Source organism: Lithobates pipiens, unplaced genomic scaffold, assembly GCF_037356315.1.
Source record: "Lithobates pipiens isolate NorthernLeopardFrog02 unplaced genomic scaffold, aLitPip1_a1.2 Scaffold_16, whole genome shotgun sequence".
NCBI lineage: Eukaryota > Metazoa > Chordata > Amphibia > Anura > Ranidae > Lithobates > Lithobates pipiens.
In genome coordinates this window covers 430,617,871-430,644,822 of record NW_027507748.1, presented here as the reverse complement: position 1 = coordinate 430,644,822, position 26,952 = coordinate 430,617,871, and the positions used below count along the sequence as shown (strand labels likewise).

Sequence of the window (26,952 nt, the reverse complement as noted above, 5' to 3'; positions counted from 1 at the left end):
ACCTGACACAGGAGCCAGCGAAGTCACTGCTGTCCCCTGTAGTCTGCCGCATCCATCTTCTCGGTGGGTCTCGCAGCTCCGCCGCTATAATGTGAACTATATATATATAGTTCACATTATAAAGCAACTTTACATTACATTTTGTTGTTTTTCCAACACTGGCAAGAGACCAGAACCGTTGAAGGAAAGGTAAGTATAATTCCCTTTTTTATTTGTTTTGTATGTTCGTTGGTACAGATACATAATATGCAGAGAATTACAGAATACAGCCAAAGAAAAAATGGTTCAGTACAGACATTATGTGGACAATCTTTATATTGGACCCGCTAGGCATGCTAAAAGACAAGTATAACTCCCTTTAGTTCCACTTTAATGTTAAAAAAACTTTCTTCCCTCTCTCCTAAATTAAATAAAACAAAAAATATTAATCATAATCAACCATCCTATGGTTGGTAGCTGCATGTGTAATATGGAATAGCATTGAGCTGCAACACAATGCTTCATGTTTGGTTTGAACAAAGCCAAGGTGCTTGGTCTGTTATCAGTGATACCCAATTAAGGTCCCTGAGTTTTTTTAAGTTGGCAAGCTGCGCTACCTTTTACCCTCTTTCCTAAACTGATTTATCAGCCCAATATACTTCAATGTAGCCTAACAACTTTAAAAAAAATTAAAGACAACTATTTTCAACCACTTTTAGAAACTGTATAATAGAATCTTTACAAAAAAAAATATTTTTAATGTATATATTTAACTCCTTGAAAATAAAATTGTCTTTAAATATATCTTCCCCCTCTTAAAGTCTACACGGAAGAAAATTGAATGTCTTTTTATACAGCAAAGAGCCATTTTCCTTTTGCTTTATGGAAATGTAAAAATTATATTTAGGAAAAAATGATTTCGCAAGTAATGTGTAAAATCTCATTGTGAGCTAAAATTAGTACGTTAAAATGTGATTTAGTCCTTTGAGCGTCTGGCCATGGATGTGATTTTATGCTGTCAATGTAGAATGATTACTCTTTTCATTCACTTGGAAAGATAGTGCTGGGCCCTAAAATCATCTCAGTTGATTCACATTTACTGCTCTCCTCATATGTATTCATGGCACGTTCACACTTTCTGGCTAAACTAATAAACTCATCTACAGCACACAATGATTTTCTTAAACTAATTTTACTTTTTATCACCACAAGCTGACATCTGGAAAGCAGGGGCTTGTGGAGGTGGCAAAGAGTGTGACTGGAGCCTTGGCTTTATTAGAAATAGAAATAGTTTTCAATTAACATATCTTCATAACCATGCACCACAGACAATGTAAGTTAAGAAAAAATATAAATGAACTCAATGAAAGCTTTAATGTTTGAGGCATTTTGGGATGAATGTTATATAAGAGTTAAAGGGTCAGTTTACCCAATAGTGATACATTAGTTATATCTGCAACCTGGTGGGCTGAGTCAGCCCCTGGCTTTTTATATGTCCTTGATACTTCATAAAAACCCAAAAGCAAAAATTGTACCCCCCTCATAATGGTCACAGCAGGTATGCAGACACAGAAGCTCACAAACCAACAGAGCGATATAAGAGACTCAGGTTATTTATGTCTCCAGCAAGTGGAAAAACTAAAATATCAGTTCTGGGTGGTGGACTGACATTTAAAAGAAGACGTTCTATTTAATCATTAGATTTATCTAACACCCCTTTTGAATCTCTTGATTAAATGATAAAAGGTGCCACATCCTGCAGGCTGCAGCATTAAGACATCATGCACACTGGGCATCAAAAATTTCACTTTTAGCCAGCCTTGAAGGTCTTTATAAATATTTAATTATTATAATATAGAGACACTTTTGCAAATAGAGGATTACCCGCTAAATTTGAGAAAGTTGGGGGGCTGGGTTAATTCTACATCTACAGTGTCTGATTAACTGCTTTAGTATAATTGGCTAAATATACTACATATATCACCTTCTTCAGGTCTCTCCCGTAATCCCTTCCTTGATCTCCATAACTAGCTGCATTGTGACTCTGGCAACCTCCTTTGTTCTTTGAGGTTTTCAGGGACATATCTGATTTTTTGGTTACATATCTTGTTTGATCCTCATTGTGACCCTTAATATGAATCATTTGTATTCACTGTATGACTTTGTTCCTCAACATTTGTATGGCTGATAATTGGAATTGCTGTTGTAGCCACCGGAGCTGTGGTATTTTTACTTTCTATTGTCTTTGTGTTGTAACTTGTAATTTGTATTGCATTTGAAAAGCACTAAAAAGAAATCCCCCCCTTGATTTTAAACACCCTTCCATGTTAGCTTATCTACCCATGCACAAATAGGCACATCACTTACACATTTAGGAGAGGAGTGTTTTGGCAGAATATACACCCCTTAACACATCTAAACGCGCTTAAGTGTTCATTCATTTCAATATTCTGCCCAATGGAATGAATGAATGAACGCCCAAAGGCTTGATGCAAAATCCAGCTTTAAGCACTTTTTTAATGCTGTTTTCTCCTGCCGGGAGAAAAGGCATTCAGAAGAGTTGGGCAAACGCTCAGTGTTCATGAGGCCTATATGTTATCAGCCATTGTATTTGAAAGCTTTTCTCAGTCAGTGTTTTTTTCTGTGTTGGTGGGCAAACAGATGAATTAGAAAATATAGAAGATTTTTATCTTCTAAAGAACTTTCAGTCTTAACCACTTCCCGACCAGCGCACGACGATGTACGTCGACAGAATGGCACGGGCAGGCATATTGGCGTACATGTACGTCCAATATTCGTTGCCGCCGTGCCATCGGGAGCGCGCCGCGGGCGGCGCGCTCCCGCGCTGGTCGGGACCCCCGTGAGTCCGGTCGCGGGACCCGCGGACTCGATCGCCGCGGGCATCCCCGCGATCGTCTCACGGAGCGGCCGAATGGAGGAAATGCTGTATAAACAACATTTTTCCATTCTGCCTAGCAACTAGTGACGCTGATCTCTGCTCCATGTGATTGGAGCCGAGATCAGTGTACACTAAATGAAAGCCCAACCCCCCACAGTTAGTAACACACCCCTAGGAACACTTAACCCCTACACTGCCACCCACTGGTTAACCCTTTCACTGCCAGTGTCATTTACACAGGAATCACTGCATTTATATAGCAGTGATTACTGTATAAATGACAATGGTCCCAAAAATTTGTCAAAAATGTCCGATGGGTCCCCCACAATGTCGCAGTCACAATAAAAATCGCAGATCGCCGCCATTACTAGTAAAAAAAAAAATAATAAAAAATTATTAATAAAAATGCTATAAAACTATCCCTATTTTGTAAACGCTATAACTTTTGCGCAAACCAATCAATAATCGCTTATTGCGATTTTTTTTACCAAAAATATGTAGAAGAATACGTATCGGCCTAAACTGAGGGAAAAAAATGTTTTTTATATATATTTTTGGGGGATATTTATTATTACAAAAAGTAAAAAATAATGCGTTTTTTTCAAAATTATCGCTCTATTTTTGTTTATAGCGCAAAAAATAAAAACCGCAGGGGTGATCAAATACCACCAAAAGAAAGCTCTATTTGTGGGAAAAAAAGGACGTTAATTTTGTTTGGGAGCCACGTCGCACGACCGCGCAATTGTCAGTTAAAGCGACGCAGTGCCGAATCGCAAAAAGTGGTCTGGTCTTTGACCAGCAAATTGGTCCGGTCTGAAAGTGGTTAAAGACATAAATTACATTTAGAGGAACCCTTTCTAAATAAGAGGAAGTCCTTCCTTAATCTTCCAGTTGGAAGATTCACCCTTTCCTCCTATTCAGGTAACAATTGAAATGTTTTGTATTTTCCATCACTTTATGGTGTCCGTTTATGAAGCAATGATCAGTGGAGATCCAGAGGATCGCCGCTGATCACAGCCCATAAACAGTATATAAACCAGAGATAATAGGGGGGAGATGTGTTTGAACTTGTTCTCCCGCCGATTATCTCCGCACATGGAGAATCCACATAGACTGACACAGTAACGGTCACTATATGAAGCTGTGATCTCAGCGCTTCACTTGTGATCTGTGTCAGAATTCACATGCCCCGATTCACCAACTCAGAGGTGGAGAACCGGGGTAGTGAAGAGGGAATCGGGGGGATCTGAGGAGGAAAGAGGAAGATAATTAACTTCCTTATGCCTCGTTCAGACCCCCCAACACTGTAACCATGTCCCCCTGTCATATGTATGTGTATACATATATATACATATATATATATAATGTGTATATGTATATATATATAATGTGTGTGTATATACATGTATATATAATGTCTGTGTGTGTATACATGTATATATTATGTAGGGGGACGCTTTATTTCACTAACATTAATCACACCGTGTGTCAGTGTATTGAGCTGTGATAATTTATCACTGCTTAATATATTGACATCTGTGCGTATTGGTGAATTTCTAGTACTGTAATCTCGTAAAGTCTCACGAGATTCCAGTATTAGGGGCCGTTCTCCAGTGTTAGAAGCGTTTGTAGATCACTTCACTCCTCCAAGGGTGAAGCGATCTACTCCGCTTCATATAGTGGCACACAGAGGAGAAAGATCTCCTATGTGAATGCCGGAGAATGAAGCAGTGAATAGATTTCACTGCTTCATAAAAGGACACCTATGTCCCAGGGGCTGGTAAATTTTCCTGGCATAGACACAGACAGTGATAAAAGCTTAACAGGGGTTTTAACGCCTCTATTCTCTGTCCAAAATTTAAAAAGCTTTGTCTATATATGCTATAAATGATTTATGTAAAAAAATAAAAAATTATGAAAAAACTATTATTTTAATAGAACTAACTGCAAGCAATGCTTGCTTTCATTTCTGCAGGATTATGTTGTACAACAAAAAAATATATAATTCTCAGCCGCCCCATGTAACACTCCTTCACGCCACAAACCCATGAAAGCAATGTTTGCTCCACTGCTAATTAAGATCCCTGAGCTGCCCCACATGTGATGTGAAGGCTTGTCACATGGGCCAGCTTTCTGTAGAAAGAATCTGAAGCATGCACAGAACAGAAGTGACAACACAAAAGCAAGCAAATAGCAATAGTGTTGACACTTATTATAGGGAACTGGCAGGATCACCAGGTATTTACATCTACAGCACCACTTAAAAAAATAACAACAAAAAACAAAAGCACACATAATTAGATATTATACTGGTACATGTTTTGATAACATTTCAAGTTTAGGGTTTACTGTTACTATAACAATATCTAATAATACGTTTAACTGCATGGCAACAGGGAACAATAATACTTTAGTACGTATTACTCCTTTTTTAGCATGCAACTAGCTGTTCTTCTCAGACCTATTCACGGTTTCCTCTAGTATAATATTTTTACTAGATTAATATGTGTGGTTGTTGCCTTTTTACCTGCAGGTCATGGTTTGTCACAAAATAAAAAAATGTAGAATCTTTGTATGTAACCATAAGATAAACCACAAATGCATGTTAAATAAAAGTGACATGTTCAATGAAAGCAACACATAGAGCGTGTTACTGAAATGCCACAAAACAGTTATTTGCATACTTCACTGGTCTGTTCCATTCAGCGCGTTTTACTATCCCATAATCCAACTGTTTTCTGTTATGAAAAAGCACTGATGCAAATTAGAACTGTATTTGGAAACTGTTAACTGTTGCAGGTTCACACTGTTATATAGAACAATAATTTTAATCTGTATCTAGGCTGTAAGCAGTAGATGTAGCTACAGGTGAAATAATGTTAACATATGCCTGTTATTAAATGCATAAATATATGAGCAAAATTATCTGTAGAAATAGTTTTTCCTCTGTTCTTTTTTTCACAAATTATGGGGAAATCATTAAAATATCCTATATTGAGGAAGATCAGGAGACCTATTAAAGTAGAAAATGAACCCCTTCTCTCTGGATGTATAACAGCATTCAAGATCTCCATTCTTTATCATTTAAAATTCAACAGTATTGCCTGTGGTCTTCCTGCAGCTGATATTCCCCCGCTGCTAATTTACCATGACTTGTTCTGCACAGTGTCTGTTTGTGAAGGCAGTCATTTTGGTGAAGGCAAAACTTTTCTTTGTCATGTCAGAGCCTCCAGCAGGGAGAACATTGAGCAAAACTCACTCCAAATCTCCTAAAAGTCAGTGGCAGCAGTACCTTAGATTTCACACTGCAGCTTTGAGGCTCTAGCACAGGGTTCGTAGGCAGAATGACACACCGTAGCAGGAGATATAATCATTATTATTATTTTTTTTTGGGGGGGGGGGGGGATTTATATGTTTTATAAACTGCTTTTTTTTATATCTGTGTACAATTTTTGTTTTACAAATAACCATGTAGTACGTGATAAAAACTATATAGGAGGTTGGGCATCTAAATAGTAAAAAAATTATCCTGGCGCATTTTTTTTTTTTGGGCACTGGTTTGTTTTTGTTAGCCAGCAAATCAAAAGGAGGCCCATCAGTCAACTATATAACTAAACATTGTATACAACGTAACTACTGTATTTGTGACGAAACCATCTAGTACCCAGCTTAAGTGCTTCCGTCAAGATATAACTTTCTCCAGTCTGGAACCAGAAACCAGATATTATACAGTTGTGCTCATAAGTTTACATACCCTGTCAGTATTTATTATTTCTTAGCCATTTTTCTGAGAATATGAATGATAACACAAAAACTTTTCTTTCACTCATGGTTAGTGTTTGGCTGAAGCCATGTATTATCAGTCAACAGTGTTTATTCTTTTTAAATCATAATGGCAACAGAAACTACCCAAATGACCCTGACCAAAAGTTTACATACCCCAGTTCTTAATGCCTTATTTAAATGCCACAATTTTTCTGGCAGTTGTGGCTGAAATTTTAATTGTTCTACCTGACCATGGTTTGGTTTCAACAGAACCCCTCATTTTCCACTTCTTGAGTAGAGTTTGAACACTGCTGATTGGCATTCTCAATTCCTTGGATATCTTTTTATATCCCTTTCCTGCTTTATACAGTTCAACTACCTTTTCTCGCAGATCCTTTGCCATTTATTTTGCTTTCCCCATGACTCAGAATCCAGAAACGTCAGTGCAGCACTGGATGAAAAATGCAAAGGTCTATCAGGAGTCCAGAAACTCATTGACCTTTTATACACACACAAACACACACTAATTACAAGCAAACAGGTCACAGGTGAGGATGGTTACCTTTAATAGCCATTCAAACCCCTTTGTGTCAACTTGTGTGCATGTTATCAGGCCAAAATCACCAGGGAATGTAAACTTTTGATCAGGGTAATTTGGCTAGTTTTTGTTTCCATTATGATTTAAAAAGAATAAATATAGTTGATTGCTAATAAATTGTGTTAGCATTCATATTCTCTGAAAAATGGCCAAGAAATCACAAATTCTGCCAGGGTATGTAAACTTATGAGCACAACTGTAGCTGACCATCCAAGACTAGCCGACAATAGCTTAGATACAAACTGGACTTCACTTTATTGAAAACTCTGAATTTATATACCACATAACTTCAGGTAGGGCATGATCAAATTACCCTAACAATACAAACTGTAAACAGGAATATAATGAACATAGCTAAGGAACAAATGAACAGCTAGCCACTCAGACAGTCTGGTGCCCACAACCCTGAATACAAAGTACATTGTACATTGTTATAAGTATAAACACATAACATCCCACAATGGTTACATAACAAGGTAAAGTGAACACAATGAGAAAAAGACACTTAATACATAACATCTTAAACAGATTATATCAGGAGACCCCCCAGCATCAGGTTGCTTGAGTTGATTATATTAACATTTGCTTTGAGTCTCACAGTCTGAAGCAGTCATTGCTGGTTTGAGGCATAGAGACCCCAAATATGTATATGGATCTGTGTATTTTGGGGAAACATGGACTTGAATCTGAAGCAAGACCACTCCAAGGGTTCCCCAGGCAGTGCTTGTTGGGTCTGTCACAGTATTATCATGGTACTAAAATGTACTTAGCATATTTTCCTCTACTTAGCTTTATACAATTGACTGAAGACCCCTGGTGCGCATGTGCAGCAAGACCAGTATAGCCTTATTACTCCAGCCAGGTTAATAAATGTTTTTTTCAGATGGTCAAACAAAAGAAAAATACTTATTCTCTCATCCACACAAGAGAGGAACCCTCCCCTCTGATTCACTGTATTCTGACAGTGAGACTCCTCCACTGTCAGAATGTACTGATCAGTAGTTGCAGCCAGCTGATCAAAATACATTTTCCAACATTTCCATTCCACTGAATTGAATAGTTAGGTTGACTTCTTTCAAACAGGATTGGCCATAGATGGATCAAAATTTGTCCGGTTCCTGCTGACTTGGCTGAATTTCAATCCATCTAAGGGCACCATTTGATGGGGTTTAGGTGCACATTGTTCTATATTTTTTTTCTTTAAAATTTTGCAGTTGTGTGCTATGAACAAAAGGTAGCTCTAAGAACAGATGGTCAGCAACTTAAGGCTGGGTTCACACCTCCGACAGATGCGGCTCACAGCAGGGTTCTGGTGCATCCCTGTTCTGTTTCAGGAACAAATTTGGCCTTGAAACTGAGACAAAGAAGCACAGATTTCCTGTGCAAGTTGCTCCTCAGCCGCCATGGAGATATGTAAACTGGTTCCATTGGAGAGTTGGAAACCTGCATCCAATTCGCATAGGTATGAACCCAGCCTTAAAGCAAATTTAAAAAAAGTCCATATCAACATAAAATAAAAATCAGAGAAATAAAGACCCAAAAATTACACCATTTTAAACAAAAGCCCACAAAAAAAAATAACAAATAACAACAATTTGCTTTGGATGGTAAGTCAGCTAAAAGTAACGACTGCCCTCAAATCAACTGCACACTAAATGTAAAGATAAAATAATAAGAAGAACTAAAAAGACAGCACAAATAGCTAGCATTAAAAAGTAAAGCACAATTTTCTTACTCTAATCTCTCTTTGCACCCCCTTTTCATAGTGAGAGGCTGGTTTATCCAAAAGCTGCCATTTGACACTTCTGCACTTCTGAATCTGCATATCATGATTTATAAAATACTGTATCCTTTCAAATATACATGATATGTATACTGTGCTTGCATTGTTAACTGTCACACAGGTGACACCAATCTTGTAAAAGCAAGCCTAACACTTAGACCCCTTTCACCCTGGGGTGCTTTTCAGGCGTTTTGGTGCTGAAAATAGTACCTGTAAAGCGCCTCTCATGCATCCCCAATGTGAAAGCCTGAGTGCTTTCACACTGGGGTGGTACACTTGCAGGAAAAAAAATTCCTGTAAGCAGCATATTTGGGTCGGTGCGGGAGCAGAGTATACACTGCTCCCGCACTGCCCCTGCCATTGAAATCAATGGGCAGCACTGCTGAAGCGTCTGCAATGCGCTTGACCAGCGCTGCAACACGGGTGCTTTTAACCCTTTCCTCGGCCGCTAGCGGCGCTTTATCACTAACGCCCCCTGCCCCAGTGTGAAAGTAGCCTTAGAGCTGGTTCACACCTAAATCTCACAGGAATGTAGTCTGTGTTCTTGTAAAATTCCTGTTCTATTCAGTGCAGTTTAATTTTCAGCCCATTCCTTCAAATGGGCTGAAATCATACTGGATTGCACCAAAAGTAGTACATGCAATCCTTTTCAAAGATGCACTGTACCAAATTACATGGTACTATGGCATCATGCAATCTGTTGCATTAAAACATTTTCAATCTGTGTTTAGGGTGTGGTTACAAATACATTAACACCAGCAGCAGATCACACAAAACTCGCACCACATTCTAGTGTAAACAAGCCCTTAATGTGTAAGTTCACCTTTACAGAAAATCTGTAAGGTAGACTTACACTGGACCCCCTCCCGGTCCCAGTGATTTCCCGCTAGGAGACATTGGGTTGCCACTTCACCGGCTTGGGGATTTGAAACCCCTTTCGGCTTTCTCTCTTCTTCTCCCCTGCTGACAGGATGCCAAGGCGGATACTGATTGGTCATTGACCAATAAGAATGCCTCCTATATGTACCTTTACGAGGTACGTTTAGGAGATTAAGCCGCTGGGATTTCAAATCCCCGAACCAGTGAAGCTGCAATCCAATGTCTCCTAGAGGGTGATCACTGGCCTCAGGTACAGTGGAATCAGGGGGGATGGGGAAGGGTCCAGTGTAAGTTCATCTTACAGATTTTCTGTAAAGGTGAACTTATCCTTTAAAGAAACAATTGAAAAAATTTCATTATAAATGGGACACATTATAGCACTATCTTTTTCAAAACCAACACTGGTCAGAATATTTGCATTTTGTGGTCCATGGTTCCTTCCAGAATCATCACACTAACCCCCAAATTTCCGGTTACTATTTTCTTCTTCCCTACTGTAAAAGCAGAGTCAGATTAGTGCAGTGGGGCAATACAATACAAGCACCAGATTCAGAATGCAGTCCAGGTAATGCACAGACATGATACACCCCTAAATATTCAAAACACAGTCCAGGTAATGCACAGATATGAAATGGCATGCTACATCTTATTAAAATACATAAAGACTAGATTGTGTATTACAGTATACCTGTTTTATTGAAATGTCCAAGTATGCATCTATATGGTTTATGCACAAATGATTGCTGTGTGTTTCAGATATCGAGTGGTTGTGCCATACCCACCTCAAAGCGAAGCAGAAATTGAGCTGAAAGAAGGAGACATTGTTTTTGTTCACAAGAAGCGAGAAGATGGCTGGTATAAAGGCACATTACAGAGAAATGGAAGGACAGGGCTTTTTCCTGGAAGCTTTGTAGAAAGTTTCTGAAGCCTTCAATGATTTTTTTATATTGAAAAGCATCTGAGTAATGTAACGTGGAAAATACATAGTGGATTATGATGTCCATGGCACAAAAGAATAAGCACAAGACATCAAAATATAAGGAAGCCCGATAAATATGAGTTGTCATTTTGACTTCCAAAGATACCATTGAACCCCTTTATCTTAAAATGTAAAAGAAGATCTTGAGTTTGATGTACTTCATTGATGAATCGTTGATTTGAACATTCAGTGATATGTTGGAGTAGTGCCTTCCACTTGGAACCACAATTTGAGAAGATGTACATTTTAATCTTGTTTGATCATTGTGATGTATAGAATATAAATGAAATTACTTTAAAGTGAATCTTTTATTATATGCTAACTTATTTGTATACACTGCAGTGTTCTTATTACTTGCCTATGCAAGAGAATTAAGCAACGTAGAAGGGCCAGCAGGCATCAAACATTAATCAATCAACTGAAAAAGTGGAAAACATGAATTGACCAACAACTGGTTTTATCCACAGTTACTCTATAGTAGGAATATATGCACAATAAAGGGCACAAGTTTGTAGCGATCAAAAAAGATATTTTACCAATCTATTAAATACTGGTCTTTCTTTTATCACTATAGTGATGGTTTGAATATGATTGTTAAAATGTATGTTTACATGTTGCTTTAAAATGTTCATTTTTGAACATTTATAGCTACTTTGAAATTATTGTGTTACATTTTAAACTTTTTTTTCTCAGTTATCAATTATTTTGCTGAGAAATGTTTACACGTGTATAGAAATGGCCACTTTTTACCCACAGTGCATCAAAAAGACAAACAACACACAAAGGGGGTTATTTACTAAAGGAAAATCCACTTTGCACTACAAGTGCACTGAAAGTGCACTTGGAAGTAAAGTCGCTTTAGATCCGAGGGGGACATGCAAGGAAAATAAAAAGAGCATTTTAGCTTGCACATGATTGGATGATAAAATCAGGAGAGCTTCTCCTCATTTCAGATCTACCCCTCAGGTTTACAGTGACTGCACTTCCAAGTGCACTTTCAGTGCACTTGTAGTGCAAAGTGGATTTGCTTTTTGGAAATAACCCCCAAAGACCTTTTGAAAAAGCACAACAGTGGGGTTAAAGAACAATTGTCCTTTTAGTGTAGTTTTCCCTTGGGTAAACCCCCATCTCACTCAGTGCAGTCCACCTAGTCAAACCTTTCTCTTCATGTGTGGCCCTGTTTGTTACTTTAGAGTCATGGAAAGGGAAACATCTTGGCTGGATCCTCTTCACACTGTGTACCACAGCCTTTTTTTTTCCTTTGGACTAACCATACTCATGGTGGCCTCCAGCATTAATACAAAAAGGACACAGCAGAGATGTTTTTCTTTCAAAGGCTGTGGGGCACCGGCAGAACCACACCATGAAGATCATGCGTGCAGGGAGTGCAGTCTGCTGTCAAAGGGGTACTTAAAGGACAACTGTACTAAAAGCAAAAACAAACTTTTAAACATTAGTATCTATTGGTAGTTTGTGATCTTTATTCAAATCCTCCATATTTCAGATTCATATATTTATCTATATATTATTTGTTTATGAAGATGGTTATCTGGAAAAAGTGCTGTTATATACCTGAAATAAAACATGTACTAGTAAAAAGAACACTGCACGTCCCTATGTGGAAAACATTTGTGTACAGATTGTAAAGTCGTGTCAGAGTATTGTCCTTGTCATGAGCTAGTATGGATTCTGAAGTGGTATTACAAAAATTGGATACCTGGCTATAGGTCTACTACATTCACTCAATGCCAGTATATAATAATGACCAGCAAAAAACAAAAATAAAAAAATAGGCTTCTTGGGACATGTTAGTGCAATAATTTTAAAAGGATTAATCATTAGCAACTAATAAAATTAATATGAAGCAGTGAGATTTATTAAAAATGCCATTACAATGGGAGATGTTACAGTTAAAATGGCAAGTGGTACAGGATCTGCTGAGATCCTTATTTCCCTTATTCAACCAACATTCAGATGTGTTGCAATCATGGCATGGCAGTAATCATTCCCTTTTGTGTGAATAAAAGTAACAATTGCTGAATGACCTCATATTCCACCATATTGAATATTCTTTTGTGCAATAATAACCACTCGCAAGTTCTCATTAAACCTTATGTGGCCAGCTTTCACAAATGATGCCAGAATTGAGCTAAAAACTTGGAAATATCTTGCCTTGTACAACTAGCCTAAAAACGGAACATATACATATTTGATTACACTTTGTATATTCAATGTCAATTCAAAAGCAATGTAACCTTAGCAGCGTCAAAGTAATGTATAAGGCAAGGTGCACTCAAATGTGACTTCCCAAAATGAAATAAATATTGGAATGTGCTTCCTATGCCATTCTCCCTAGGACTATTAGGAGAAAGATCCAGACAGCATAACATCACTGTTCGGTATATAAATAGATCCCAAGGTTTGATTTACCAAAGGCAAATATGCTGTTCAGGGAATTTTCACTTTGCAAGGTATTTTTTCCTTAGCTCAGTAAATGTGAGGAAAATTTACTTTGCAAAGAATACTCAATCATTTAGCTCTCTCTTCCCATTTAGTAACCTTGAAATTTTAAAAAAATCGGTTTTGTGTAGACCCCATCTCAACTCCTTACTTATACGGTAGGTATTTGTGAAACTAAGTAATGTCAAATTGATCAATCAGTTTATAACCAGGAAAATTTACTACGGGGAGAAGAAAAAGTGATTACAAAAGTTGATCAGTCAAATTCACTAGTACTCAGGTTTGTTAGAAAGCAAGAGACCTAACGTAAAACCTGCTTGTTAATTTATATGGTACATATATTTACAGTATATTGTTTTTTTCTATATGCTCTGCGGCTTCCCTGAGTATGCCTGGTCCTCTGGTAGTTGGTGTAAACTTTATCAAGGACTAGCATTATCTAATTGCCCTAATGTAGTCTAGAGGAAGTCTCTTGCCAAAATGATTTACCAATGGTTGCAACTGAGCCTTCTGCTGTTATTATGATTTTGGAAGCAGGTTTTAAGTTTTATACAGTATATTTTTGCTAACCAGAAAAAATGAGAGTTTGGAAATGTTTGTTTGTTTTGTGTGGGAAAGGTGGCACATACTTTTTAAATCACCAAATCCATTTATTTGGCTTAGAATAATAGTGGCTTAAAAAAATTACTTTGAACCCCATAATTTGGGTACGTGGTTAACTTGCACAAAATGAGGGGTATTTTACTACTTTAAAAGGGACACTTTATCGTGTTATGTTTTATTCTTTTAAATCTAGAGTGTCGTTATATAGTGAATACCATAAAAAATTGCACACTCAATGATTTCTCAGTTGTAATTGTTTCAAGTTGTTTATTTTTGCAGAGATTCTGTGTCCTAGTAAACATGGTGAGGAAATGTCAGTTCTCTAGTGTCTCTTTGAAGTTAACTGTTTACCTACAATACATGGAAATAATGAAATAATGTTTTTAGACCATGAATGTGATACTTGTGGATTGGAGGATTGAGTTTACAATGCAAACATAATTAGACAGGAGCCCCATATCAGGCTGATTGCACACAGTAACATTGTTCTAATTGTAGTACCATCAATATGGAAAACACTTTAAGAAATGCATTAGCTTTTCAGCATAAAATTTACCTTTGCAAATTAATTCTGGCAATATAATAAATGACTATGTTATTGAATGATAAACTATGCTGTGACTATTGCAAATGCATATTCATTTTTTTCTTTGTAGCAAATGACATTGTAAAGTTCTTGACATAGTCCCATTTTGTCTAGCATAATGTCGAGGGGCATGTAGTAACTGTTGTCCTGCCTGAAATATGAAAGTGCCTTGTCATATGACCTTGACTTACAGCACATAAACAGACTTGAATAAATTATACACAATTTGTTTCTACAACCAAAAGCTACTGTAGTGGAACTACACAGCACATCTGAAATATTGTACTACATTTTATTAATGTGCCATACTTATCGTACTTAGGAGCACCTTTCTGTCACACAAACCTCCCCCTTTTGTTGCAGTTGCTGCAGAAGGCTTTCTAGCCAAGACATTCATAAGACATTTGTGAACTGGAAGATAAGAACATCAGTCTTTTACCCCTTACTAAAGCAGCCCACACATGATTCATTTTATGCCCATTCAACCAGCAGGCTGAACAGCAATAAAATGAGCCGATTCCCCATCCACATGGAATCCTACCACAGTGCTACTGTATTCTGTTGGTGGGGAGCCTTTCCTACTGGCAGATACAATAATCAGTGTTGCCAGCCACACCCAGTTTCAATGATTGTCCCAGAAAAATCCCAGCAGGCTGGTTGTCAATAGATCGACTTGTGTACAAGCAGCTAGCCCATACATGGATCATAATTTGGTCAGTACCTGCTGAACCGGCTACATTTCAATCCATGTTTGGTCAGCTTAAGGCAAAAGAAAGGGTAAATTGTGCTTCCTCCCCAACAAGGACTGTAATTCTAAGCTGAGCATCAGCCTACATGATATACTATATATCTATAGTATATATATATATATATATATATATATATATATATATATATATATATATATATATATATATATATTATAAGTACATTTCACAAAGCCTGAAACATTGGATCATAGGCTAACGAAACTTTATTGTTGGTTTAGCAATGAAAACAGTGAAGCAGATTTATTTGTTTAAATACATTAAAATACACCAAAGTAAAAATATGCATAAGTAAAAAAAAAAAAGTACTTATACTGTAAGTACAAATAATAAATAAAGCCCATGGAGACATAAAAGCCAGTGTACCATTTACCAAATTTGACTTGCACAGGTCATGTATTTTATATAGTAATATATTTTAAAGTATAGTAACCATATACAGTATCAGTAATAGTTCCTCTATCCCACTGGTCATATTACAAATTAAAACACTGAACAGGTTTAAGAAGTTTTATATCCTATACATGCTTGGGAATGTTTTTAACAACACCTATATTTGGAGTTATTATTAACAGTCATAAATATATCCTTTAAATATGTGTTGGCTGGTCACACTCTTTGCACCAGTGTTGCAATAGCTCCAACTTCTATGTAATGTGGATTGCTAATCACTTTGACAACCCAAATATACTGGCACTAGTTCCCCAGAAGTTCGTGTCCCCTGGCGTAGTTGGGTACTATTTATTGTATGTGGTCTACAACTCCCATTGTCTTGGAACAGACTCATTTATAATGTTCACTAATACCAATGATTGGCAGCATCATTTTTTTACTGATTTAATGAATGAGAGTTATTTAAAGTTGTCACGATACATACTTCCATAAATGAGAAAACTGCCAGCATGTCAGAAGTGGTAAGTGTGTAATTAGCGTTGATTGCTATACCTGAAAAAATCAAATGTACAATAGACTCTGATTTTAATCCAAGGGATAGAACAAAGCAGCCGATAATCTATAGACTCTGCTGTGCAGTAAGACTTGAGGTGCATAAACTGTAATCAAACCATAAGCACATCAGCAGCTTGCATACCATAGAAAAAGAATATATAATTTTACAGACGCAAGAATTTTTTTTAACTTTAACTCTAACTCTTTAGTTCTGAAAAGCTTCAGTGGTGTATAACTTTCTGAAAAAGGCATGTCCTGCCCAATACAACCAACCTTGTTCTTTAATCTTTGTGGTTCATAAAATAAGGAATCTGTTTGGTTGCTAGGGAAATTACAGACAGTTATTTTAGACGCATTCAGTAATAAGTTCTCTGTAGTTAGTTCTGATTTGAAACCAATGCATGGCATCATATAATCATAGTATGTTCTAAAAAGTGACAACATAAATCCTTGACAATTTTTATAAGCCACCCACGCTTGCTAAGCTCATGATAAATTACAAAACACTTCTTGATCTTTATTTTCTGTATTGTAGATACCATTTCTTTAATAAATCCAGAGGATGGAAAATCAGTATTTGCTTTTTTTTTTTTTTTTCCAGAGCTAATTTGTAGGAAAATGTTATAAAGAGTTTTGTTGTAAAATACAATGTTGTTATTTGTAAAATTGGCACTGAATGAAAACACAGTTGTAGGCAACTGTTACTTCCTATGCAGTAATTTGTCAATAACCTGGGTATATACTAACCGCAGTGGTTGTGTCAAGGATCCATTGCATTGATTGGAAACCTAAGGCCATGATGTATGTACTATAGATCTCCAGGGACTAATCTCCATGATGATAACAGTTGGAAAAACATGACAGGATTCCAAATGCTGAATGTGTTTTTGTTGTCTTTTAACATTGTGCTCACTAACTGTGGTGGATGAGATTAAATCCCCTCAGACGTGGATATAATGTATCCAATCTAACTGTAGGCTTTAGTTATGTCACCATACCTACAATTAATCATTACAGTGAAAATAGCCATTACATAACTTACATTGACAGCATTATGAGCACTGCATAGCCCAAGCTTACTTACAAACGAAGGTATGGTACTTCCAGAGGGGCAGTTCACGCTATGCACAATACAAAATTCCATAGCATTCAACCATGTAAGTCAAATAAGGGGGTACAATTAGAACCTATTTTTTAAACCCTGCAAGTCACCTCTGAAAGAGTCATCCTGTTAATCTACTGAGCAATATATAACTCCAGAGCATGTGTCCCTCTACTATATGGAGGATAAGGTAACCTCCAGAAAAACTTTATTTATTGTTATACAGGTCCCTGTGCTGGTGCCTGGTAGATCAGTAGGCTGTCAGTTTACTGAGTCCTGAGCATCTGTGGCTTCTATTTCCTATGGCACTTTTGACTAGCAGGGGCAAATGTTGTGTAATTTTTACAGTGCAACCACAACTAGGTCAGCCTGATATATGGGCTGAAATTTTAGACTGTGCCTACCCTTTTCATGCAACACAAGATCAACAAACATACAGCACAGATACTTATTAAAGAGGAAGTAAAGGCACTTTATATATTTTTTTTAAATGCAACCTGCAAGGAAAAGGCATAGCATATTAGCTCATTATGAATAACTTACCTGAGAACGAAGCCCCCGAAGTGGTCCTCCTTCATCTTCACCGCTGCCATGTATCCCGGAGTGACTTCCGGGTCTCGCTGCTCCGGCACTGTGATTTGCCTGAGCCACGATGACATCACTCCCAAGCATGCGCACGGGAGCTGACACGAGCAGCATATTGCCGTGATCTGCGGCCTGCTCAGTGTGCCTGCATGCCGCTGTCTACGGCGCATGCGCCGTGGACAGCGGTGCCTGTCTTTTTGTAAATATCTACTAAACCGTGTAGGTTTAGGAGATATTTCTTGGACCTACAGGTAAGCCTTAATCTAGGCTTACCTGTAGGTCAAAGTGGTTTGTAAGGGTTTACAACCACTTTAAGAATGGAACCCTAATTAAGGTAGCAGCTTTTCCCCTCCCACCCTATCACTTCCATTAACATTGAATAATGATTTCAGTATAAGCAGAGAAGCCTACACCACCTACAAGTTCAAGAGATTTGAAAGAAATGTATTCTCATTCTACAATAAAAATCCTAACACAAAATACAGGTGTAGCCCCAGATCTCATAAAAACATCCCATATTACACTTAAAAACATGCGTTACCACCTAAAAACATACACACAATAAGGAAAATACACTCCCCTTCCCTTCTGTTGTGCAGTTACAGGCAGTTTGCACAGCTTTGACCAATTGTGCTATCATTCTTGTTCATAAAGAGTTTAAAGAAAAAAAGTCCACCATCCAAAGTGAAAAAAATAAATAACCTATAGCCTCACTTTAGGCAACCACACCACCGTGTTCCTTCACCACATCCTTTATAAGCACACTTGCTGCAGAAACTTGACCCTCTTACTCAAGGAAGTCAATAAGAGGTGGTGCAGCACAGCCATCCTACTATTCTGGTCTTGGCTAGTTTTTCTCCCAGGCTCCAAGTTGCCCATGAAAATAAAGCCAAGGAATCTACATATTGTAAAACCATATACAGTAGAGGTGCTCACAAAACAAAAAGATTCAGTGCCAGTAATGTCATCACACACTCTGGAGTTCCAAAGTGACCTGTTGTAGCTCTGAGACTGGATCTTTTATTGTTACTGGCACTGAAACTTTTATTTTTGTGAGTACTGCTACTATTTTAATAAAAGTTTGTATATATGGTTTTACACTATGTGGATTCCTTGGCTTTATTTTCAAGGGCAACATGGAGCCTGTGAGAATAACTAGTTGAGACCAAAATAGGAGGATGGCTGTACTGCATCACAGAAGATCCTTTACACACAAGCTCTTATTGACTTCTCTGAGTAAGAGGGTCACGTTATGTTTATGAAGCATGTGGTGAAGGAACACGTTGGTGTGGTGGGATAATCTGCACTTTAGAGAGAGGAAGATACACTTCAGTTGATTTATTTTTATTCACTTTGGATGGTGGACTTTTTTCTTTTAACCCTTTATGAACTGTGATTTGATTTTGCACTTGGTGACTTACATTTGGATGATTTTTAAGCACAACACTTGTTATACTCTTTGTTTTACCAATGTATATCTATAGGTGTATATGTGTTAGAATGCAACCCCAGGTAAACTGCATTTTAATTTTGGCAAGTTCATTATGTTAAATATGCCTTGTCTGGAGGTCTGCCTTAATCGTGTTGTCAATAGGTTGTAATTGACCTTCATACATCAGGCTCATGTGATATTTATTTAAGCCTAACAAAAAATATGAACCTGTGTTGACATTTGGTAATTCTAAAGATTTTGAGCTGTTAGGTGTGAAGGTCCTTAGCACTCACTAGTAACAAAAATGAAGTAAAAACACAAATGAGCAAAGGATAGCAAAATAATTAATTATGGACTAATGCAAAACTTGTAATTAATTGGGGCAGAAAATACTGACTGTCAAAAGCTGTGCTTCAGTATTAATTCCGTTCATTAGTCTTCCCTCTGATATCAGAACCCCACACCGGACAGTTTATGAATCAAGCTGTTTATACATTTAGTGTGTAAAAGCTCTTGAAATTGGTCTGAAAAATAAAAAATGACTGCCTTTCTAGTATTTAATTAATTGTCTTCCTGACAGTTTTAAAAGTGACAGCTAAATTTTGGGGTCATTTGCTAATTACATGAATTTCATTACTTTAAAGGCTTTGGATAACTGTTTTAGTTCCTGTCTATAACATTTTGTAGTTACTTACTTAAACACATAACTGGATAAAACTGCAACCAGTTAAGGCTCATTTTCTTTCCCAGATTGATAAAGTTATTTATAATGGTTTACTATCTCACACCACATTTTTATTTTAATGTGCAAGTTACAAGGTTAGTAACAAAACACTTTCAGGGTACGCACAGTCTATAAATGCTACTTGTAGGCATATAAAATCAGTTCAGCTTTATTTTTTAGATGCTTAGTGAATTTATCTCCCTCCCTTTACTGGAATGATACATTTTGTTCATATATATATATATATATATATATATATATATATATATATATATATATATATACACATACATGTTCCCGAAGCTAGTAGCAAAGCTTGGTTGGGGTAGACACAGAGTACACAGGATACTTGTAGGCACATATAATTAGTTCAACCTTACATTTTATTACATGCACGGTGAACCACAGAGATCTTTCAACACTCTGGATAAAATAAAATAAAGTTGGTGGAGAATAGGCACATGAATACCGTATATGTCATGTGCAGTACGATAGTGGACATGTAACTGTATTTCCAGTAAAAAAAAACTCTATGAATTTCTTTAAATAATGGCTAATCTATATATATAAATGTACATCATTCACAGTTCAACTCTTTTTATATAATGACTAACTTTTTATATAATGCATCTTTTGAAGTCAAATTTTGTGTTTTTCACCCAGGTTTAAAGCTGCACTCTAAGTAAAGCACTAAGGCACAGTTTAAATAAAGATTTTTGTACTGTTTTAGCTAAAAAAAAGATTTCAAATCCTGTTCCTGACAACTTTCTCAAACAGCCGATTCCTTGTGCTGCAGAACACAGCCTTAACTTGCTGACAATAAAGTGAAGGAGCCATGCAGGGGACACCAGGAAGTTGATGGACACCAGGAAGTTGGGATACTAATTCAGGTAATTGTATTGGCTAAATTTACAATATTTTAATTGATCTTTTTTTGGCTTTAAACCTTTCTACATATACCGGAAATACTGAATGTAATTTGTGCCAGCTAACAAGCAACATTACAGGATAATAAAATAAAAATCCCATTATGTGGATTTTAGGAAACCTTTAGTTTTTCAGTTAAAGCAATCCAGGCAGATATAAAATACAAAAATGAATGAAGCTCTGTATGATTACAGCCTTAAATGTGCTTCAAAATACAAGCAGTGTAAGAACCTGAATTGAATTTGGTATTAGAATCACACAGAGCTCAGTCTTATGGATAAGCAGCACAAGGAGCATATTAGTTATACTGCAGTGCAAGGAGCATGTTAAAAAAAAGAGAGCAGAGTGAAAAAAAGAGCTGTTTCTCTTTTCACAGTACAGTAGTAGTGTGGGGTGGCAATAAGTGTTACTAAATTGCTGCAAAGAAAATTTGGTTGTCCTTCCCTGCCAGATAGAGCTTTATTACAGCAGACCTGTGTAAAGTTGGCAGCAGATGGATTGAAATTCTGTCAGTTCAGCAAGGACTGTCCGAATTTTGATAAATACGAAGACCTTTCCCATTGGAGAGGAATCAGTGGGGTCTGCTGGAAAATTTGTGTTTGATCCACGCATGTAGCCAATCGACTGCAGCACTGATGCACTGATCAGTGTATTCTAACAGTGAGTCCTTGCTGTCAGAATACAATAGCACAGTGGGAAGAATTCTTTCATTCACCTGGATTGTGTGGATGGGAGGGGGTCCCTTTTTTCCCTAAAAATCCCAGCCTAAATCCCAGATTAAATCCCAGAACTGAAAGGACAGTACTACAAATCCTTTGGCAGGTAAAAAGCTCCCCTTTCATCTGTGTATTTAGCTTTTTACCTGGAGTTCAGCTTTAAGCACAAAACCTAGCAAACCAATGTGGATTCTAACATTGTTGTCAATCCATATGTAAATGTCTGTCTTCAAGGGAAAACTTGATATGGGGGTTCAATAATGAAATACTTGCCACAGATCCAGTAATAATTCTACCAGCTAGAATCAGTATTTAGTCATCAGACTTATTTGTAAGACTATGATTTTGTTGTTGCACAACCACAGCCTGATACTCTGAATAATCATATTCATGTCATGCCCTCGTTGCTAAATTCAATTATTTAGAAATACATTTTCTACTCTTGTAATCATTGTAGACCATTTACATCATGGACTATAGCAGCATTTCCAGCTTTCCATGAAATGAAACAATGTAAAACATATTGTGAAGCGTTAAATGTTCAAATTCATTTGTGCCAATAATAAAAGCGGTGACAGTTTTAATATGGTGCATCTTGTAATGATTTCTATTATTTGTGGTACTATGAAGGCTTGTGAAGAATATCCCGGCAGGTTCATTTTTGTACAAAGCAGAATCTGATGTACTGGAAACTGTGTATGATTCTTTGTATTTTGCACAAATCTGAAATGTTTCTACTAAGTATGAATGTTAACAATGTATATGGAAAATACCAGCTCCATCTGGTTATTGGTAAATAATGAGAGTGTGTTTTGTTCTTCAAATAAACAAAGTATTACAATGTTTTTACTTGAAGTATTATCTTGATTTACTGTACTCACTTGGGATAAACATTAAATGGTGTTGAGTAATTAAGATGAGTACCAATACATTATAACAGATTTGTATATGATTTGATGTTGAATGGTAAAGTGAAGTTCCAGCCTAAATTAGAACAATGGCTGCAATTACAGATGACCGCACCCCCATTCATTTTTTCGGATCCTTTTTTTTGGTCATTTTCTAGTTTCTTGTAGTCTAAGCCTGCACTTTAGTCCAACCTCGCCACCGCGAGGTACGTCATATCCGCTTTTCCATTGGTTCCTGGGATAAATGTGTCATCAATCCCAGAAATCAATGTGCATCCCCCCGCTGCTAGCATTGCATTACTTTGCAAGAGCGACATCCCGGAAGAGACTCTCAACGGGCTTTAGATTCCCACAATGAGGATGGCTGCATGCTGAATCTGGAGTTTCTAGTAAATAATGAAAGGGGACCAGAAGCAGTACCATAGACAACACATGCCAATGTATCATCTACAAGTGGTGACTGTAATAGGGGTTATTTAAAAAAAAAAAAAAAAACATCTGGAAGGCCACTGTGATGGCACAAAAATGGCAAATGTTTGTGATTTATAAGCTCATCTACTATATGATGTAGTCTTGATATCTTTCTGCAGAAATCTCAATTTTAATTGGAGTGTGTGACTGTATAATACCTAATGAATAAACCTATTAATTTTGTAATATATATACTTCAGCTCAATGAATGTGGAGTGGGCTAGCTGATATACCAAGGCACAGAGTAGTGTGAAAAATTCTGTATCGCATAAGATCGATTACTTAAATTAAGTGACTATTCTAGATTGATGAAAAGTGAAAGCTGCTTTGTTGCCACAAGTAATTGCACATTGTTCCATCCATATCTTTTAGCCCTTGTACACACGGTCGGATATTCCGATGGACAATGTCCGATAGGACCGTGTTGTCGGATAATCCGACCATGTGTGGGCTCCATCGGACTGTTTCCGTCGGAGTATACGACGGACCAAGTTTTCCAGCTGGGCTATAAAATTTTCCAACAACATGTTCCTATCGGACTTTGTTCCGATCGGACAAAGTGCCACGCATGCTCAGATCAAATTCCTAGACCAAAGCTATTGGCTACTAGCCTGAACGTAGTCCCATCGTAACAAAATTACGTCATCACGTTCTGCACAATCGGATTTTCCGACAACTTTGTCCAACAGTGTGTATGCAACAGTTTCGGACAAAATCCGTCGGACAAAATCCAACGGATGTGGTTTCAGAATGTCCGACTGTGTGTACAAGGGCTAAGAAGAAGACTGATGTGGGAACATTTACTTTGGGTGTGAGTACTTTTATCTATGGCATGTAACATATACTTGTCAATTTTCTGACTATGACTGATCTGGTTTATACATTGGTCACACCATGCATATATTGCCTTAAAGTGGAACTATACTCACCTATTCTCCAGTGCTATTAACCTCTGGAGTTCCCTATCAGCTGATGACACCTTCAGCCTGGTGGTTTCTAGGTATTGATCCCCAGCCATTTCAATTGGCTGGGAAAAGATAATGTCACTCCCGCACATGTCTGGGAGTTTCATCAGTCAGCTTTGCCAAAAGTCTTAAGGCCCGTAAACGCGATCCGAAAATTGTACGAAAAATACCGCTTTCGAATCGATCGTACAATAACTGATCACAACAGTTCATCCGATATTATCTGATCAGACAAGCATCAACATTTTCCTTGTACGATATTAGATCGTGCGATTTTCGTTTAGTCAGTATAGTTGTCATCCGAAAATAAAATACAAATACACCACAACACATGGCATCACTTCCGATTTTTTTTCCTGTTTTACGAGCATTTTTGTGAGTTTAGTAACCTATTCAATTTCTAATTGCGACCAGCAAGTAAAAACAGGTTGGATGATCGGTCGCCTGATTTTTGGATCGTGTGTATGGGGCATTACTCTGAGCTGCACATGAGAAGCTCAATGTACAGTGTAGACAAGCAGGTAACTAACTTTAATGCATAAAAGACATGTTATGGCTTGTCTGTATTACAAATCTTGCTTGTTTACATTTTTTTTAGGTAAAGTTCCACTTTTCTTGGATGTTTAAATACAACTAGTTTACTGGGTCTATTTTTTCTAAAAGGATACTTTTACTCTTGATTTCAAAAGCCTCACACAGAGATAAGATGGATATGTAGTACTAGTTAAAATGCCAATCCTGGGAGCTAGCAGACTATGGAGTATTAAGCTTTTTAATGGATTTTGGATATATGGAAACAGTGAAACACCACCCAGCCAAGCATAGACTGCAATGCCGTGAACTATATGATGTTGTAAACAGAGATCTTTATTTGGGTAAATGTTTTTCTTGGGTTGGATAGCAGGTGTCAGTTAGAGCTTTTTTTTATAGTGCACTTCCCCATGGTTTTCACATTTTAAGTTCCAATACAGAGTTACATCATGCAGCATAATTTAAAGAGGACCTGCAGTCTACTCACATAATTTGTAGTAAAAACATATTTGCCATTCTGAAGCTTCCCTCCAACCACTTTGCATATTATTTTATATATACTGTGATTCTGTACTGGCCAAATATGCTGCAGAAATCTCCCTCCACTGAGTCTGGCTGCATCCATTTTAACTGTGGGCATCTGAAGCTGTTGCCTGTTCTCTTCCTGGGTTTACACAGACACACACCTCCAGCTCTGCGGCTCCCATTGGCCCTTGTATGAGTCACCCCCCCTCCCTTCCTGGCAAACTCTCACAAGATTGGGAGGGAGAGCTGTACATGATGTCATAAGCCTAGTCTTTTTACCAGACAAGAAACAGGAAGTTGGCTGTATAAGGTATTTACTGGCAGAAAAAAATATGTTTTACTATCCAAAGTTAAAACAACAAGGGCAGAAGATTTAGTAGATGGAAAGTTGAAAAAATGACTGAAGTTCCACTTTAAGCTTTCAAACCTTTCCAAGATATATTGCTGTCAAAAACCATGAAATCAGACTGAAACAGAAGTACAGTTAAATTGCACTTGTTTAATAATAAAAGTAAAAAGAACAAATGTAGTCAAAACATAGCCAAAGTTCAGTAACCGGAATGGATAGTCAGCCAAGCCAGAAGTCAGGGATCAATGTAGTGGAACAGCAAGCAGGATCTGGAGCCAGAACAGATGTCTGCAAAGCCAGTATTTAAACAGGAACGCAGGAGAAAGTTTCCTGTGAAGTTGACCAAGGCAAAGGCCGAGATCCTCTGGACTGGACGTACAGGATGTATGTAGGCAGGACTGACGAACAGGATATAATCAACAGCTGAGTCACTGTGGAGAGAGATGGGAGCTGGCAATTAGCGGACAGCTAAGCGCCCAGCTCAGAGAAGGAAGGGCTGAGCCCAGCCGTGAAAATTGCCCATTTAAATATACACAGCAAACAGCAATGTTTCCATTTTTATTTCATTTTAAATTGATAGGAGATGTCTGCCTTTTCAATAGTTAAAACAATGGTGTGAATAGGTTACAAAGCACAGAGGAAACCAGGGAATATAGCTTTACAGATATATACACAAGAAATCAACCCAAATTATCTATTTACCATAGTGTAAGCATATAACAATGATATACACAATTATTATTTGGTTTTAAATTAGGGACTTCAATCAGCTCTGATTCGGTAAAAAGGTTAAGTTTTTTCTTGATTAGGGCACACACATCATAACTGCTTCTTCTTTTATCTTCATCTTCACATTTCAAACACAGTTTATTGTTGTTATTGGATCACACCAAAGCATGAAAAAATGACTGCGCCTGGGCAAGAAGGGGGTGAAGGTGCCCAGTTTTGAAGTGGATAAACTCTTTAATTTCTAAATGGTTGCTAAAAATTGTGTTCCACATCTCTGAAAAAAAAACTAAAAAACTAAAATGACCATGGCAACATATTCCGCTTTTAACCCCTTGGCACTGGCCATGCTCAAATATGCAGCCTCTCGGCGCCTGGTCCTTAGCACTGAGGGGCCGCATATTTGCGTGAATTGCTGCTAGTATACCTGTACCGAGAGCGATCCCACTGCGTGCTCCCTGTACAGTTACTCGGGACTAACCGAAAGCAAAGCGCAATCAGGAGTTTTCGGACCATGTGACCACCAATCGTGGTGGTCATGTGATATTAAGCCACGCCCCCTCCTGGCATCATAAACCCCTTAAAGGGTCGGGAGGAGCTAAGAGCTAAAAGTTTAAATGTTTGCAGCATAATATAGGAAAAGACAGCAACTGGAAACGTGAGACTTATTTATGAAAGACAAACACACATCTCTAACCAGCATTTCTAGCAGTTTTGAGAGCCTTTGTTCAGAAAAGGTCAAAAT

The 26,952-nt window shown here is 37.5% G+C and overlaps 1 protein-coding gene across 2 annotated transcripts in view; it reads left to right on the top strand.

The window, feature by feature from the left end:
- SH3RF3 (SH3 domain containing ring finger 3) overlaps window positions 1–22,577 on the top strand; it is a 609,268-nt gene extending 586,691 nt beyond the window's left edge. For both annotated transcript variants that reach the window (XM_077482583.1, XM_077482584.1), the window contains one exon: window positions 10,660–22,577. In XM_077482583.1, coding sequence (XP_077338709.1) covers window positions 10,660–10,828 — 169 coding nt within the window. In that variant the 3' untranslated portion in view covers window positions 10,829–22,577. The remainder of the gene's footprint in view (window positions 1–10,659) is intronic.
- The last annotated feature ends 4,375 nt before the right edge of the window (window positions 22,578–26,952 follow it).